Source organism: Canis lupus, chromosome 17 (assembly GCF_011100685.1).
Source record: "Canis lupus familiaris isolate Mischka breed German Shepherd chromosome 17, alternate assembly UU_Cfam_GSD_1.0, whole genome shotgun sequence".
Taxonomy (NCBI): Eukaryota; Metazoa; Chordata; class Mammalia; order Carnivora; family Canidae; genus Canis; species Canis lupus.
Genome location: NC_049238.1, coordinates 25,290,274 through 25,309,226, shown reverse-complemented (window position 1 = coordinate 25,309,226; position 18,953 = coordinate 25,290,274). Strand labels below are relative to the sequence as shown.

The window sequence follows — 18,953 nt, the reverse complement described above, 5'->3', positions numbered from 1 at the left end:
GAATTAAGCTATGGTTTAGCCCAGTTCTTTTCTTTAGCTACAGTGCAAATAACACATAATCAAGTTTCTTTGTTTTTGGGAATGGCTTCTATCTACTTGAATGGAAACAGAGAAAGCTTATTATACAGAATTTTTCTCAACAATTTTTCCTTTTTTCTCTGCTATGGTAGAAATGTGGAAATAGCTTTATCAGAATGGTTCTTTGTAATGATATTTTGTATGGAGTTTTAGAAATTATACTATCATGTGTTTTTATTAAAGTCATGGTAGATCTTAGGAGGCAAATTTAGGACATGTTTAGAATTTGGAGATTTTATTTAATAGATGAAATGTTTAAATTCAATGAATATAGCTATTGAAAAACCTTATGTATCGTAGGCATTGTGAATGCTGAGATGATTTTAAGCATAGCAATTGATTTACTGTAGATCAATAAATCAGTAACTAGAACACCCAAGTGTTGAAAATGTTTTGTTGTTGAAAATGGTTCTTTTAAAGGCCTTCCAACAAAAAATATAGTTACAAAGTTGAAATTAATTAACTAAGCAAATCATTAGTGGGTATATTAGTTTGCTGGTGGTACTGTATAAAATACCACAAAGTAGGTGACTGAAAGCAGAAATTTATTTTCTCTCAGTCCGGAGGCTGGAAGTCCAAGATGAGGGTGCTGATAGGGTGGGTTTCTCCTGAAGCCTCTCTTCTTGGTTTGCAGATGGCTGTCTTCTTGATGCCTCTTTACATGGTCTCCTTTCTGTGCATATGTGCCCCTGGAATCTCTTCCTTTTCTTATAAGGATACCAGTCATTGGATTAAGGCCTTATCTGAATAGCCTCATTTTAACATAATGATATGCTTTAATATCTTATCTCCTAATATGGTTACACTCTGAGGTACTAGGGTGGAACTTCAACATAAACTTTAGGGGTACATAATTTAGCTCATAATAGTAGATAATGAAATGAAATCAGTCAAGATAGAAAATGGTGCCACATATGATTTTTAAAAATTACTCGTTTTTTCCCTTTTATTTAATAAGGTTTGTATAGAATTGCAATTGTTCTGTGCTTTTGTTGTATATCTCCTAGCCGGAGAATTTTCATCCTTGGGCCTTCTCATCATGTGCCCCTCTCTCGATGTGCACTTTCCAGTGTGGATATATATAGGACACCTCTGTATGACCTTCGTATTGACCAAAAGAGTAAGTATATAGAAATCTTACAGCTTTTTAACAGCTAAAAGTTTTTTAAAAATAATAATAAATTAATTTTAAAAATTAAAAATATGAATATTATAAATTAAATCTAGTTTTAAAGAATAAATTGATTTTAACTTATCTGCAAAAAGCAAAAGCAAAGAAAGATGATCTTCTATATGCATAAAAGACAACTAGAGTTTTTTTGCCAGCTGCAAAAATCTGTCAGGTCAACTAGTCTCCAACTGTTTATGATTATATGTGTATTCAGGGAAGTGCCTTGTACTCACTGTATCATGAGACAAGAAATTAGTACCCACAACAACTTGAAGAAAGATTCTGAGCATGTTAGTCTGCTTCTGTATATATCCCTTTCCTTGTAAATAGGCCATCATTCTCAAATGAGTTTTGTGGGGGTGAAAAAGTGAAACTCTGAAACAAAAGTGTTACATAAGTCTTAAGTGTATTTTATTTTTAAAACATGTCTGTATTTTGATAGATGTTTTTCCATAGGATTCTAGAAATCAGATCTTTTTTAGTTGTGTCTCATTTTATACATTGAATGTGTAAATTAAAACCTTTTGACTTCATAATAATATTTTTGGAGGAGTGGGAGCATAATTTTAAAAATCTAGAACAGTACAGAGAATAGCATAACAAATATTCTTTTACTTACCGTACACAATTGACTCAGAATTTTCCTTTTATCTAAATTCAGTTTATTTTCCCAGAAACCATTTTCATGATCTTGCTGTGTATTCCCCCAGTTCATCACATTATATTTTAAATATATTGGGTGCTTATTGTTTCAAGAAATCTTGGAACAAATTCTTCTGAAGAATGAGAGAAGCCATTTGCAAAACAGACAATCACCTCTTTTTCCTTATTTTTTAGGCCTAATTTTTCATAATTGGGGGTTTCAGTTATCCCTGAGTATTAGTAATTTGTTGTTAGAATAATTTTTACTAATGAAGCTGGAGTAGAACTAGCCTTATTACTCCTTGTGATGCTTTTAGGGGACATACCTTATTTTTTAAAATTTTGTTGGGGCATTCAGAAAATTTTGGTTTTAGGTAGCCTCCTAATGAAGGAATGAATGATTTTAATCAGGTATAATTTTGCAGAAAAGCCATGCCATCATTTGTTTCTTTCTTTGATATTGGTAAAACCCATTTAAGTATATAGTTATAAAAATGTTGGTTCTGTTCTCTGATAAAAAAAATTCTTATATCACTTTTTTTAGCATGTTAAATTTCATCTTTTTCTCATTATATAATATCCATTTTTAAGTATGATTAATTAGAAGGGTCTGAATGACTATGTCATTTTAAGATTATTTATGGCGTAGTACTATGTGAATTTATGTTCTTGTCCCAGAAGCTGAATTTTTAATTTTGAGGAAAATAGCATCCTTAAAGGAATTTTCTGCTCTTGGTATGGTAGGCATTTGATGTGGGAATTTTATTATAAAACAAAACACAACTTAAAAACTATATTATTAACCTCACGAGTATGTAGACCAGTGGCTTTGCCATATTTTACTAGGAATTCTAATCAACTGTATTCTTGTTGGCATGTGCTGATTAAAGTCCAGGAAGAGCTTAGACCCAGAGGTGATTTTAGATGTAATGAAAAGAACTGATGAAAATTTTGAATTATTACTTTTATTTAACTGTGTAACATATGAAAATGCCGTAGTTATCACATGTATTATTGCTTTGTTTGGTATGTAAAAAGCTAGTTTTATCTTTTTTAAAGTTAAAAATGAAGGAAAATGTTATGTGGTACTTCTGTTTCTTGCCAAAACATGTAGTTTTTTGTTACTGAGTGGAGTCTCACAGAATAAGGATATACATTAATATATTTGTTTTACTATATTTTGAAATCTCTTTAGTTTACGGAGAACTATGGAAGACAGGAATGTTTGAACGCATGTCTCTGCAGACAGATGAAGATGAACACAGTATTGAAATGCATTTGCCTTATACAGCTAAAGCCATGGAAAGGTATATTGATTAATATAAGAAATCCCAGAGAAATCGTAAATATTAATTTCTTTGGAGTTATTTTCACTGGGTAAAATTATCATTAGGATAAGGAGATTTTAAAGAAAATTTGTTATTTGACTGGTGCCTGGCTGGCTTAATTGGTAGAACCTATGACTCTTGATCTCAGAATTGTGAGTTTGAGCCCCACATTGGGTGTAGAGATTACTTAAAAATAAAATCTTAAAGTTTGTTATTTGAAATGATATAAAAATTTGAAATTGGATATTTCTAATGTGGTTTGAAGTTAGTTTTAAGTAGTTTGTCTGTAACGGCTGAACACATGAATTGACATGGTTGTTTTATTAGGTGATAATATTTTAAAAACCTGTGTGTTTGTGTGTGTGTGTGTTTGAATTAATCATTAAACATTTATCTCAGAATAACAAATTCTTTTATGCTATAAGTAAGTAATCATAAAACTTTAGATTTGGAAGTAACATTGGAGGTCATTTATTTCAGCCTTATGCAAAGTACATAAATATCTTTTATAATATGCTTGACAGATTATTATCTGGTGCCTGCTAACGGTCTTCCAGTGGTAGGATGCCCACGAGACTAAGTAGGATGACAGGGACAATATTTATTTTATTCTTCACTTGTATCCCTGTGCCTAGCAGAATGCCCATTACATAGAAGTCATTAGTTTATTTTGTAAAATGAAAGAATTTTTAAAAGAGCTTTCTTCTTTTAGGGCAGTATTTCAAATTAGAAGGTCTTCCTTTTGGAGGTCCCATTTGTCTGATTTTTTTTCAACCATTTCCTTTATATGGACTTAATATTCCTTATATAGTTTGACTTGTCCTAAATATGGTGAGATTATTCCTTCCCTGGGTCTTGTCACTATATTCCCTTAGTAAAATGCATTGTATATTATATAGGCTTATATTTTACATAATAAAATATATATTATATTTTTAAAAATATAAAATATTTTATATAAAATCTATCTTATAATATAAACCTATATTATATATATATAAAGTTAAATGTGTTAATGAAGTCCAAGACCACATGAACATTTTTCATGTTTATATGGCTTACCTGCTATTGGCTAATACACTTGTGGCCAGCTACAGCCCAAGGCTTTTTCATACATTGGATCATTTTTTTTCTTGTACTTTTGTGGTTTCTTTTTAACTCTTGATTACTACTGTGTAATTTTTTCTGGTTGGTTTTAGTCTATTATGGCAGTCTTTTAGGATCATTTCTATTCCTAATTCCGTTATCAGTTACTTAACTTATTTCAGTCTTATGTTATCCACATCTATTCATGATGATAACTATGATGAATTGTGTAAACCTAAAGGAAGTCCCCCCCCCCAAAAAAAATCATTGTAACATTAAATTATAAGCAGTATAGTTTTAGGTTAAGTGTGTTTTACCACATTCTAATCTTTCAGAAATTTTTAAACCAATATATGCTGTTTATTTTCTGGAATGCTAGTATAATCAGAACAGTACATTCTTCAATTACATAGGCTAAAAGAAAACTTTTGTTTTCCTAAAATGTTTGCATATTTTGTCATGAGAAAATATATTTTAGACATAGTGAATCTCAGTATAGTAGAACTAATACATTAGAAGCCAATAGTATCCTTAAGGCAGTTTTAACAAAATAATATTTTTGTTATTTCAAAAGTAAAACGTAATGTTGAAAATTTGGGAAAATAGAAACTAAAATCAACAAAAATTCCTGTTTATAATTCCCTCTCTATTAAATAGTGTTAAATAACCAATATTTAATATATCACTTCTCAAGAGACCTTCCCACTTACCCAAATTACATTTGCATCCCTAATACTGACTCTTAAAAAGTACCCAGTACTTTTCCTTTGTAGTCTTTGCTGCACTCATTACCTGTATTAGTTATCCATTACTGTGTAATAGATTGCTCCAAAAATTTTGGTTTGAAATCACAGCTATTATTGTATGAATTACTGCTCACTAATTTGCGTCAGGAGTTTGGGTAGGAGACACTTTGCTCTGGTCGTTGAGATGTTGACTAAGATAACTTTTAGTGGGGCTGGAGGATCCAAGGTGGCCTTGGTGCTGGCTTTTAGTTGAGACACCTCATTTGTTCTCTGGGTAGCCTATTTGTTCATCAACCATGGCTTTTCTTTCTTCTGGCTTCTCTCTAGGAGGATAGACTGGATTGTTAAGGCCTAGCATCATTTTTACTACATTCTGTTTTTCAGAGCAGACCACAATGTTAGCCAATATTTAAGGGAAGGAGAAAGAGATCCATTCCTTGATGGGAGGAGTAGCATGTGTATATTCAAGAATAGGAGGAATTGTTGGTAGCCATCTTTGCAGATGGACTTTCACAGTTCTTCTAATGGACAATTCAGTGTGTCTCCAACATGCAGTACTCAGCCCTCCTAAAATGCCATGAAATCTCATTCAGTTAGGTCCTCAGATTCAAAATCCATTACCTTGTGGTCTTTATTAGGTTGAGATATGGATGAGTCTTTCTGGGTACAGCTTCTCTTGGTTTGGATACCTGTGAACTAAGAATAGAAGTTTTATCCCACCACTCACTCTGTATACAATTTTGAGACAGGAATTCTTAGTCACAATAGACATTCCTAGTGGAGAATGAAAGAATGGGAAGCATATAGCAGCCTTTGTCCAAAGCAGTTCTGAAATCTAATTAGGGAACAGAGAATGTTTTTTTGTTGTTTATTTGTTTTTGTTTTAAGATTGAATTTATTTATTCATGAGAGACACACATACACAGAGAGGCAGACACAGAGGCAGAGAGAGAAGCAGGCTCCCTGCGGAGGGAGCCTGATGTAGGACTCAATTCCGGGACCCCCGGATCACAACCTGAGCCAAAGGCAGATGCTCAACCACTGAGCCACCCAGGTGTTCCAAGAATGTTTTCCAATTAGGGCTTGGTTCTGACTTCTGGTAGTGGTTTCATAATTCTTCACTTTTCTCATCTCTTGGCTTGGTCCCTTGGGCTCTTGGCTCTACTTGCGGACTCATTTTTACTTCTCCATAAGAAGTGGGCCTTGTTTATACCTCAGTCTGCTTCATATATGTGACAGTTTGAAAACCTAAAGGCCTCTTCTCATTTGGAACAGCGTTTATTTTAATCCAAACTGATAGAACTCTATTAAACATTGTGGGATTTTTGTATATCAGATTATAAGTGCATTTTATTAGGCAAAAGTCACATCCACAGTTCTTTAAGTGATAGGACTCTCTCTACTTTGGATCCCAAGCTAGGATTTTGTAAGCTTCTTAGGAGCCCTTTTGCCTACCTAAGAGGGAATATAAGCCCACTTGCTTAAATCTTTCTGTGGTCTTTTTTTTAAAGATTTTTATTTATTTATTCATGAGAGACACCGCAAGAGAGAGAGGCAGAGACACAGGCCGAGGGAGAAGCTGGCTCCCTGCAAGGAGCCTGATGTGGGACTCAATCCTCCATCCCTGGGTCACACCCTGGGCCAAGGCAGATGCTCAGCCGCTGAGCCACCCAGGTGTCCCTCTTTCTGTGGTCTTAATAAAGAATTGTACAGATGAATTTTTGATTTGATGATTGTGAGCTTATGATTTATGGGCAGTGCTCTGGATTTGATCTTTGTCTTCATATTGTTTCTTTGATAGTCTTTTGCTATCTGTAGAGGCTGGTGATGAAAAACAACTATTTTCCAACCAAACAACTCATGGTTAGAACTATTTCCTTTAAGTTTTACTTTTAATTCTTTAGCTCATGTTTTTCTTCTTTTACCTTCTCATACTTGGCTATAAAGAAACGAGTGACATTTTGAATATTTTGCCTGGGAATCTTCTTATTCTCCAGGTTCACTCGGTATATTTTTATTGTTCTAAATCATTATACTTCTGATAATTATGCTTAGCATAATTCTGCCAGTATATATATACGGGCCCCTCATTCTCCTGGCCTTGTATAGCAGTTTCCTTACTGCTCTAACAGTTCCCTGTCTTCTTCTTGCCCTTTCAGCTTCTGCTTGCCTCTGTATGCAAAGCCAATGGGTTAGGTTTCTGTTCCAGTAGTACCCTTTTCAAGCACCACTTTTTGTCTCACATACCTTCGTAGCCTAACAGATAATCTCAAAGTGCCTTTTTTTTTTTGGTTATAACTCTGTGAACTAGAAATTTGGTCATGGGCAGATGGTGACAACTTGTCTCTGTTTCATCTGCTGCCCATTGAAACAGGCTGACTTAGGCCAAAGGCTCTAGGGTACCCTCATTTTTTGTCACGGGCTGCAATGCTTGTTGTCTACTGAGGTACCTTGGTTCCATCTTGGAGCGCTCCATCTTCACCTATTGTCACTTATCCTTCAGGGCCTCTCTTCACCTGATTGTCCCTCTCCTCAGATAGTTGTGGACCATAATGAAGTAAATCGCAGTTCAGGGCAGCAAGAAAAGAAAACTAGAAACTTTGAGGCCACTTTATATTTAGGCTTGGAACTGGCCTAGTGTCATTTAGGCCACATTCTCCTCATCCAAGCAAGTTGCAAGACTAGGTTCAAGGAGAAGGAGAAGGAGACTCTACTTTTGATGAGAGGAGTGGTAGGAACATTTAGAAGTGGGAGGAATTTTCAGGGATTATACCTGAAGACAGCTTACCATAGTACCACTGTACTTAAATGGCTCTTTTTGGTGATTGTACCTGTATGTGTTCTCCTTCTCTTGCAGTTCCCTACTCTGCTCCCTGTCTGAGGGCAGCTAGTCTTTACTGTACCTTCTGTGCCCAGCTCAGTACCTGCTACACAAAAGAATTTCTGTAATTAATTGTTGAATGAATTCATAATAATCTTCACATTATTAAATATTATTAAATATTTTCCCAAAATGAGGTTGGATGTTCTTTCTTATTACTGCTTTTCATATTATGAACATATTTCCATGTCTTTTTTACTTCTTTTTATTGAGTACACATAGGACTTCTAGAATATATCTATGGAATACTTTAATCAGTTGAACATTTAATTTTCTAACTTTCCTTTCATAGTCATTACAGATTTTTAAAACTAAGTACCTAAGGTATTATTTATAATTCTATGTGTTATCTTAAACAAATTTAAAAAATAATATTCATTAGAACTTTTTAAAAAAATAATGAGTAGTATAAAGGAGGAAACATGAAATTACCCATAATCTCCTTGCTTAGTTAACCCTATTGACATTAAAAAAATACTTGTATAGTACTGTATGTACATAGGTTGAAAATATAAACAGCATCAAGATGTATAAGATGAACAGTTAAAGCTTCCCTGCTTCCCTTCAACAAGTGTTCATTTAACAGTAAAAAGTGTTATGTATCTACTAACATATGTATGCATGTATGTTTGTATTATATATGTAAGATTTATATATATACATACTTATTTGTGTAAATTAAATCATACAAACAAGAGATCATATCTTATGTAATCCTGATCCTCTTCCATATTTATTTTTACTATTGAATTCCATATATTATCTTTACTGTAGTAATTTTTACATTGCTTATAATTGTATTAAAAAGTTAAGTTAGAAAAAAAGGATATGTAGAAACCATCTATATTGAAAAAAAAACAAACAAAAAAACTAGTAAACTCTGAAGATTAAGATCATTGGATCCCAGCTCTTCTTTTTTCTTGTTCAGTTACCTTTAACATCCCCTACATGTTCCTTTCTCTGTATCATCCCTATTTACTGTTCGTTTAAAATTTAAAATTTTAATTGTTTTGGTAATTTATCTATATGAAATTAAAATGTACTCTTTAAGGCATAGAATTATATGAGTATTGACAAATACAGAGTTGTATATATCCATCATAGTCCAGATATAATTTTACTATCTTTTGTTCAGAAATATATGCAGAGTAAATAGGATGCTTTAGTAACTTTGAGTTTCATTGAGAAATACAGCACTATAAAACTTTTCATGTTCACTCTAAAAATATCATTATCTTAGCCATTTAATATTTTTTATTACTGCTAATAGTTTGGAACATATACAACTTGGAAGTACAGTACAGTGTATTTAAATATGTACCATCTTCTGCTTTACTTTCTAGCCAGTCTTACAAATTCAGTATGATTAGGATTCGACAGCTCTTGGAGTACTTAGAGTATTATTAAAAAACAGCAGCTTGATTTTGTGTAGTTTACCCAGATCAATAAGCTGAAGTCTTGTAATTCTTATGTTTGAGTTCCCTGAGTAAGAACACTACTATCGGATGATTTTGCATTGTATTAAATACAATTAACTGAACAGTTTTTCTGTTCTTAATATCTTACATTAGTATGGTACATTTATTACAGTTGATGAAGAAATAGTGGTACATTATTAATACCTAGGTCCATAGTTTAATTAGGGTTCCCTTTTGGTGTTACAAGTTTATGGGTTTTCTAAAGCCATGTTATCTACCATTATAGTACCATACAGAATCATTACACTGTCCTAAAAATCCCCTGTACTCTTCCTGTTCATCCCCACCCTGCCACCCTTTTCCCCTTTTCTGTCTGTGTCTTCCTTTTCCCATCTCCTGGTAACCACTTACCTTTTTATTCTCTCCATAGCATATAGTCATCTAGTTTCTGGAATGTCATGTAATTGGAATCATACAGTATGCAGCCTTTTCAGGTTGGCTTCTTTAAGTTAACAATATACTTTCAAGATTCCTCCATGTCTTTTTTTTTTTGGCTTAATACCTATTTCTCTTTATTGTTGAAGAATATTCTATTTTATGGATGTATCACAGTTTATCCATGCACTTATTAAAGGATTATTGATATAGTTAGATTAACATCTCTCATATTTATTACTGCAGTCTACTTACTGCCCTTGTTCTTTATTTCTTTTTTTTTGTTTTCTCTTATTCTACCTTCTGTGGTTTTACTTGAGTGTTTTATAGGATTCTATTTTTTTCTCTCAACATATCAATTATAGTTTTTTTTTAAAGATTTGTTTATTTATTTATTCATAGAGACACAGAGAGAGAGAGAGAGAGGCAGAGACACAGGCAGAGGGAGAAGTGGGCTCCATGCAGGGAGCCCGACGTGGGACTCGATCCTGGGTCTCCAGGATCACGCCCTAGACTGCAGGCGGCACTAAACCGCTGCGCCACCAGGGCTGCCCAATTATAGTATTTTTTTAAAAACCTTTTTTAGGGGAGGGAGGAGGGAAAAAAAAAAACCAAACATTTTTAGTGGTTGCTCTGAAGTTTGCAGTTGCATTTGTAACCAATCCAGGTACACATTGAAGTAACACTATACTGCTTCACAGGTAGTACAAGTACCTACAACAGTATTTTCAGTTTGTCCTTTCTATTTCTTATAACCTTACAGTCATTCATAAGCTATACTTACAGCATATTGTTGCTATTAGTTTTTGAAAACATTGTTATCTCTTAGATCAATTAAGTATAAGAAAATGAAGTAAACTGAAGATGTTATTTTATCTTTATTTCTTCTCTAATGTGCTTTCTTTAAGTAGTTCTGAGTTTCTGACCTATATCATTTTCCCTTTGTCTGCAGAACTTTTTACCAGTTTATAGCTCTGATTTTATTTATACCTTCTCTTTTGGGTTGAAAAAGGAATTCTTTACCACCCACTGCAGAATACACGAGAGATTCCTTTTATGATGTCTCTTTAAATCACAAATAATGTATTTTATATATGGGGAGTAATTAAATAGGCTAATAAATAAAACTCATTTTGACCCCAAAAAGGCAATTCTTTTCCCTTAAGTTTTACTAATTTATGTAAAAAATTTGATTGGTTTTAAGGTGGTTTAAGACATTTCCTCTCAAAATTTAAAAATTTTGGTTAATATGCGTTTTTCAAATGTTACAGAGCTTCTTAACTGTGCTAACCTATGTGTAAAGAATGATGGGGAATAGAAAAATAAACAAACATTGTGTATTTCCTCAGCATATAGCCTGGTAAGAAGGATAAGAAATATACTTAAATAGATATAACATAGTTCAAAGTGTATTAAGTGCAGTTGAAGAGTTTATGGGATCTGAGAAAGGGGATATGGGAGCAGAGAGATATTTAGGAGAGCACACATGTGGCTTTGTGGTAGAGATAGCATTTGGGTGGACTTTGAAGATGGCTATAATTTTCACAAAGCGGGGCAGGTTTCTGTAGGAAACAGTTCTCTAAGTACAAAGTCTAGGAGTAGGAAAACGCAGGGCTTAAGAATAGAAAGCTATTTACCTTGGCTTAAGGAAGTTGCAAAAGGTTTGCCTAGTAACTGAGGTCTCTGAGATATTTTTGTTTGGCCTGTAAAGCTAGAAAAAGTTTTCTTATATGTATGAATATTTTTAGTTGGATATTAGTCCTACTACTTCCTGTTATCTTATACCTTGACCAGCTTTTAATGCATATATATTACTAGCCTGGAGCTGGAGGCATTTGGAGGCATTTGTAAGTTGACTTACAGAGGCATAGAGTAAGAGGGGCAGATTTGGAAGTTGAGGGCCGCCTGGGTGGCTCAGTTGGTTAAGTGTCTGCCTTTGGTTCAGCTCAGGTCATGATCCCTGGGTGCTGGGATCGAGCTCCACATTAGGCTGTCTGCTGGACAAGGGAGTCTGCTTCTCCCTCTCTCTCTGCCTCTCCCTCTGCCTGCTGCTCCCCCTGCTTGTACACATGCTCCCCCCCACCCCCCCGTCAAATAAATAAATTTTTTCTTTTTTAAAGGAAGTTGGAACAGTAGGTTTGGGACCATTTTATAGAGGTCATTGAATGTCATTGTAAGATATTTGTATTTTGTTCCCTGATTGGTATAGAGCTAGTAAGAGTTCCTCAGCAAAAGAAGGACATGGTTAGGGATGCCTGAGTGGCTCAGAGGTTGAGTGTCTGCCTTTGGCTCAGGGCGTGATCCCAGTCTAGGGATTGAGTCCCGCATTGGGCTACTTATGAGAAGCCTGCTTCTCCCTCTGTCTATGTCTCTGCCTCTCTTTCTATGTCTCTCATGAATAAATAAATAAAGTCTTAAAAAAAAAAGAAGGATATGGTTAGAACTTGAAATAAGAATATTACTCCTTTTTTTCTAAGTAGGCTTCACGTCCATTGTGGGGCTTGAACTCAGATCAAGAGTCACATGCTCTACGAACCAGGTATTCCGAATATTACTGCTTGATGATGTGATGGTATGGTGAAGGATGGATTAGCGTTGGAAAAGATTGTTAGATATAGTTTAGTAAAGATCATGGGACTTTGAACTAAGATAGTGGTGGATGGGGTAGCAAATTGAGCAGATGGTGGGAGACATTTGAACGTTTAGAATCTATAGAACTTGGTAAATGTTTCTATGTGGGGGAGTAACTTGATTTTAAGAACATGCAAAAGTGAAAGGCCTAATAGATGCCATTATCAGAGATGGTAAAGCCAGAAATAGGTATAAGTTTAAGAGAATATAGGGCATGGAAATGTTGACTTGTTCATAATAAAATATGGAGATTTCTCTATAATTCTGATAGCAAGCTTGGCCAATTTGTGATATGATTATTTTACTTCAGATGATTAAGAAATATGAAATATGCCTGGCCTTGTAAAAACCTTTATTTCGGTATTCTTACTAAAATGGAAATTGAGAAAGGTATATAACCTTTGAAATTATTTTTATAATCTGATTAGATTCACTTAATTGATGAAATAGCAAAGACTTATAAAATGTTAATTTTAGTTGTCACTGACAGCTAGCTTACCTCCCCCTTTTCCCTCTCTCTTCCTCTTTCCTGAGTTCTTTGGTTCTGCCTGATGTTTCTGGATTTAGTTTGTTCTTATAGTGAGTCACAGTCTTTTGTATGGTCTATATATGCATGTTTCTGTCGTCTGATGGTGAACTTGATCAGAAAAAAAGATGAGAGGGGATCCCTGGGTGGCTCAGCGGTTTAGTGCCTGCCTTTGGCCCAGGGCGTGATCCTAGAGTCCCGGGATCAAGTCCCACGTCGGGCTCCCTGCATGGAGCCTGCTTCTCCCTCTGCCTGTGTCTGTCTCCCTCTGCCTCTCTCTGTCTCTGTCTCTGTGGGTCTCTCATGAATAAATAAATAAAATCTTTAAAAAAAAAAGATGAGAGAAATTATTTTTTATAAGCCTCCCTAAAACTCTGCCGTTATGATTCCTTTATGCCACTTTGCCTTTAACTCCTGTTTCAAGGGTTCCACCACCAGCTTTACATTTGAAGATTTGTTATGAGGACTCACAGTTTATTAATGGTTTTGGTTTATTGGGACAGATAGGATACACAACCGGACCAGCAAGGGAAAAGGATACATCAGGCAGAGTCTGGAGGAATCCAGGTGGAGGCTTCCAACGTTTTCCTTTCATAGGGTGGATTGAATGGAACGTGCTTCCTCTATCAATGTAACACACGTGCAGTGTTTCTGGTCAGGGAATCCTGCTTTAAGATTCAAAATCCAGGATTTTGGTTGGGGGCTGGTCATGTAGGGACTCTCAGCCTGTGTAATTAGCTCCAGCTACTGAAATTCTAGACTCTCAGAAGGAAAATGGGTGTTTGCTATTATCATTTTGTTTACAATCCAGGCAAGCTGGTACAGTGTCCTAAGTGGATAAAACAGCCTTAATCAACACAAGAAACATTGTTAAAGCCAAGGGCTAGTCTTTACAAGCAGCCCCTTCTAAAAATTGCTGCAGCAGACTAGCTAGGTTAACTCTCCTGCAAAATTCTCATTCCTCTTTTCCCAATTCCAGCCTGCCGTAAGTTTCTGACTCACTTAAATGCCATTCTAACCCTTCTTATAGCTTAGTTTTGTATTAGATCTTAAAATTTTACTTTTCTTTCTGATTGTGGCCTGAGTCAAGGTCCTCAAATATTAGAATGTAGATCTTTAGTGCTTTGTACCTTCAGTGGTATTGATGACATAGTAATACTGTTTGTTTTTAAAATGAGTGCTCCTTTCTTGGTTCTGGGGTTTCAGTTCTTTTTACTCTGTTACACATCTTGGATATATTAATTTTCTGCAGTATGGTTTAAGGTATAGGACAGAAAAAGAAGAGATAAAACTTTCTTCTCCATTATTGAAGTACTCATAAGAGCCTTGTAAGTAAGGTAAGTATTATCAACTGTTTTTACAGATGACAAAATTGAGGCTTAGGATAGTTTCAGGTAACTTGCTTCAGGGTAGCACAGCTTGCAAGTGGCAAAGATGGACTTTCTTTTAACAGCCTATTGAAATATGGTTTACATCCTATAAAACTCATTTACATAAGGATACAATACAACTCTTTGATTTTTAATAAATTTATAGAGTCATACATTCATTCTCACAATCTAGTTTGAGAATATTTTCAATACACAAAAAAGAAACTTTGTGTCCATTTGAGGGCAGTGCTGGCTCTGACTCTCAATCTTCAGCAACCATTTATCTGCTCTCTGTCTCTATAGATTGGTATTTTCTAGAGATTTCATATAAATGGAATCATATGAAATGCCCTTTGTATCTGTCCCTTTTCACTTGGCATACTGTTTTTGAGGTTCATCCATGTTGTAGTTGTATCAGAAGTTCATTGGGACACCTGGGTAGCTCAGTGGTTGAGCATCTGCCTTCAGCTCAGGGCGTGATCCTGGGGTCCGGGGATCAAGTCCTGCATCAGGTTCCTGGCAGGGAGCCTGATCCTCCCTCTGCCTATGTCTCTGCCTCTCTCTGTGTGTCTCTCATGAATAAATAAATAATAAAATCTTAAAAAAATAGTTCATTCCTTTTTATTGCCAAATAGTTATTACATTATATGAATATATCCTGTTTTATTTAATCTCTTCACCAGTTGATGGACATTTAGATCACTTCCATTTTTGGCTATTAGGAATAATGTTATAGACATTCTTGTACAAGTCTTTATGTGAACATATATTTTCATTTCTCTTGAATGTTTTAACTCTTTTAGAAACTGCCAAGCTATTTTCCAAAGTGATGGCACCATTTTATATTCAGCCAGCAAAGTATGAGGGTTCTAGTTTCTTCCCATTCTGGCCAATACCTGTTATTGTCAGTCTTTTTTATTATAGCCATTCTGATAGATGTGTAGTGTAACTTCAATTGGCGTTAATTTGCATCTTTCCAGTGACTCATGATGTTAAGCAACTTTTCAGTGTGGTTATTAGTCATTTGTATGTCTTCTTTTGTGAAATGTCTGTTCATGTATCTTGCCCTAGTTTAATTTGATAATTTGTCTTTTTCTGAGCTGTAAAAGATTTTACATATTCTAGATACAGGTTACTTTGCTCTCTTGAAGAGCAAAAGTTTTTGATGAATTCATTTTTATCATTTTTTTCTCTTTTGTGGATTTTGCTTTTGGTATCATATTTAAGAAATCTTTGTCTCATTCAGGGTCACAGAGATTTTCTCTTCTTGAACAGGAATCAGCAAACTACAGTTTGCAGACCACATCTGCCTACAACTTGTTATTATAAATGTTTTATTGGAATATAACCATCCATACTCACTCACTTACATATTGTCCATGGCTGCTTACTCTTTACAGTGATAGTTGAGTGGTTATGGAGATTGTATGGCCCTGAAAACCTCAAATATTTACTTTATGGACCCTTTAAAAAGATTGTTGCTGACCCCTGTTCCAGAAGTTTTATTATTTTAGTTCTTATAGTTATATCGATTACCCAATTTGAGTTAATTCTTGTGTATAGTATGAGGTAAAGGTCTAAGTTCACTTTTTTTTAATATGGATATGCAATTATTATCCAGTGCCATTTATTGAGAACAATATCCGGTAAGTAATGAGTCATTTTCCTTTTGCTGCTTTTAAAATTTTCTTTGTCTTTGGTTTCCATCAGTTTCATTATAGTATCTCTAGATGGGGATCTCTTTGTGCTTATCGTACTTTGGGTAATCGAGTCTCTGGGAAATGTAGAGTAATGTCTTTCATGAAATTTGGGACATTTTCAGCCATCATTTCTTTTCTTTTACTGTAACTTTTTTTGGGGGACTCCTGTTGTATGCATCCTACTATGTTTGATGTTGTCTACAAGTCTCCAGTGCTCTGTTCATTTTTCTTCAATCCTTTTTTCCCCTTTCTACAGGTCAGATGATTTATTTTATCTTTAATTCCACTGATTGTAATATGGAATCTGCTTTTCAGACTATCTAGTAAATTTTAAATTTCATTTGTTGTACTTTTCAACTCTAAAATTTCCATTTAGTTCTCTTTAATAGCTTGCATTTCTTTGTTAATATTTACTGCTTACTTAGTCATTGCCATATTTTAACTTTTTAAAGCATAATTTCCTTGAATTTTTTGAACATATTTATAATAATTGTTTTAAAGTCTTTGATAAATCTGGTCCCACATGGTTACAGCTTCTACTAGCTACTCCCCCACCCCCCTTTTTTTCCCCTGAGAATGTGTCACACTTTCCTGTTTCTGTGGCTCATAATTTTTTCTTGAAACTGGACTTTTTTTTAATCTTGTATTATAGCAACTTGGTTCTGATTTTATCAAAATTTTCTTAAAAAAATAAATAAATAAATAAATAAAATTAAAAAAAATTTTCTGCAGATGGTAGTGGTGGTTGTTTCATTCATTCACTTTTTTTTTTTTTTTTAAAGTAACTTTGTTGTCCTTGTCTACAGAATTTCTCTCTCCCAAAATTGTGGCTACTGATGTATTTCTTCAACTTTTAAAAATTTCTTATAATTTGACTTTCTAGAGTTCACCTCTATGTTCACATTGCTTAGTGCTTAGCTAGTGATTGGTTGGAGGTTGTGATTGAATGAATACCTTAAGTCTGTAAAGCTTTCATCCTCTGCTGGTGGATTGAGTATAGTTTGGGGAGCATATTAAAAATTTGGGCCCTTTTCTAGCTTGCCTCCTTTCCTTTCTGTTGCGTGTTCTCAGGTCTCCCTGTTTGTGCATGGGGATTTCCAGTCAGCCTGGGATGTGTGACATGCTGGTCTCTCTCACGTCTCCACTTTCTCTTGGGCATGCTTTCACACAGAATTAGCTGGCATTCTGGGGGAGCTTGGGACCTTATGGGTTTCCCCTGCACATATGTGCTTGCTACCTTCTAGTCAGATGGGATTATATGGAGAACATCAATAGTCTGCTCAGAATATGTGAACTTATCCAGTCCCTCTGTGGCTCTCTCCTTTCCAGAATCTCTCTTAAATTTCTAGGTAGTGCTCAGGTTATGGCTTGCTCCACTGGTACTATAATCTCAGGCTGCAGGAGCTACAGGTTTTTCTGGTTCTTGCTGGGTGTGAATTTTCTGCTCTCTACTCCAAATCAAAGTTAGCCCTCTTCAGCAATGAAGCTGCTGGTTTTCACAGCCAACCTTACCATGTTGGTGGAATGGCGCAGGGGGACGGAGGCAGCTCTTGGTAAAATGCCAGACTTCTGCTCTTCCAAAGAAGTTCAGTTATTTTACATGACCAAACTATTCTTGTTTTTTTTTTTTTTTTTTTTTTTTTTTTTTTTTGGTGGGAAAGTTTTAGATTTGTTTTTTGAGGGTGAGATTTTGTACTCCATGACTAGGAAAGACTAGCCTGACAACTTGAATTCTAAAACCTAGGAATATTAATTTCAAAGCCCAATTGCTCTTTTTTCTAATTCATACTTTGTGGAAATATAGAACAACAAGTAAAAAAAAAAATATATATATATATATATTTTTTTTTTTTTAAGAAATGACGAGGTAGATGGATGAATCTTGATTCAAAGCTTAGATTTCTAAGCAGTATGAGTCTTTTACCTTGGTATAGATAGATTTGCAAGCTGAGGCTAAGGGTAAGTGAATGGTTTGGTGGCTCTGTGGAATAGTAGACATGTATTATTTCTTGACAGCAAGCCAACAATTGTTGACAAAGTACTTTCCCAGTAGTGTTTCTCACTTCATAACAGTTTTAGAAAATAGATATTGCAATTATCGTTTTATAGTTAAGGAAACATATTTTTAGGTTAGTAATTTACCTACCCTCTTAACTTTTATTATATGATGGAGATGATACTTGAACCTATTTCTTCTGACTTCTTGGTTTTTATACTCTATATAACTGCATCGCTACCATGTCATAATTATTTATAGACTCTTTGATGATCCTAGTTTATTTATTTATATAGTACTGGAAGTTAGAACAAATCATAACAATCTTCTTGAGTTTTTACTAGAGGTCAAATTCTTTCCTTTCAAATGATAATCACTCTTATTGTAGAGCCCCTATTCATTCATGCAGTTGTTAAGCAAACTGGTGAAAGAGAGAAAGAGATATTCCATGGCAGCTTCCTCTGCCAGCTTCCTCTTTTTTTCTTACTCCATAGATGCAGATTCTGCCCAAGAAGCCCCTGCATTGCAGAGGGACTGGAGATCTGTATGATCTGTTTATTTCGCAATTGACAAGGGTAAGGGGGTCCTTATGGGGGAGGCGCTCGGGTGCCCTGAATTGAGCTTTATGAAGCTGGGCTAACACTTATTTTGGGAATAAACTTAAAATTAGTATTTTTAAAAACCCTTTTATGAATTCTGTTTGTCCTACATCAGTTAAGTGTCAGGTTATCATATTAAAAAGCATTTATTATAATGGTGATTTTTTTTTTTTAAAGTCCTGTTCAGAACAAGTCAGACAAACATGATTCACGCTTCTAAAATTCCAATCTGGGATCATTTAGAATGTAAATTATATTGAATATATGTAAGTAAAATTTCACTACAATGAAAAATTTAAAAGGTTTTGGATGAACGTCTGTTTCTATAGCCCATCATAGTTATTCT

General features: G+C 34.7%; 1 protein-coding gene across 3 annotated transcripts in view; it reads left to right on the top strand.

The window, feature by feature from the left end:
• Nucleotides 1-18,953, top strand: part of MEMO1 (mediator of cell motility 1) — a 125,297-nt gene that overhangs the window by 85,055 nt on the left and 21,289 nt on the right. For all 3 annotated transcript variants that reach the window (XM_038561207.1, XM_038561206.1, XM_038561205.1), the window contains 2 exons: nt 1,086-1,198; nt 3,087-3,198. In XM_038561207.1, the coding sequence (XP_038417135.1) occupies nt 1,086-1,198; nt 3,087-3,198 (225 nt within the window). The remainder of the gene's footprint in view (nt 1-1,085; nt 1,199-3,086; nt 3,199-18,953) is intronic.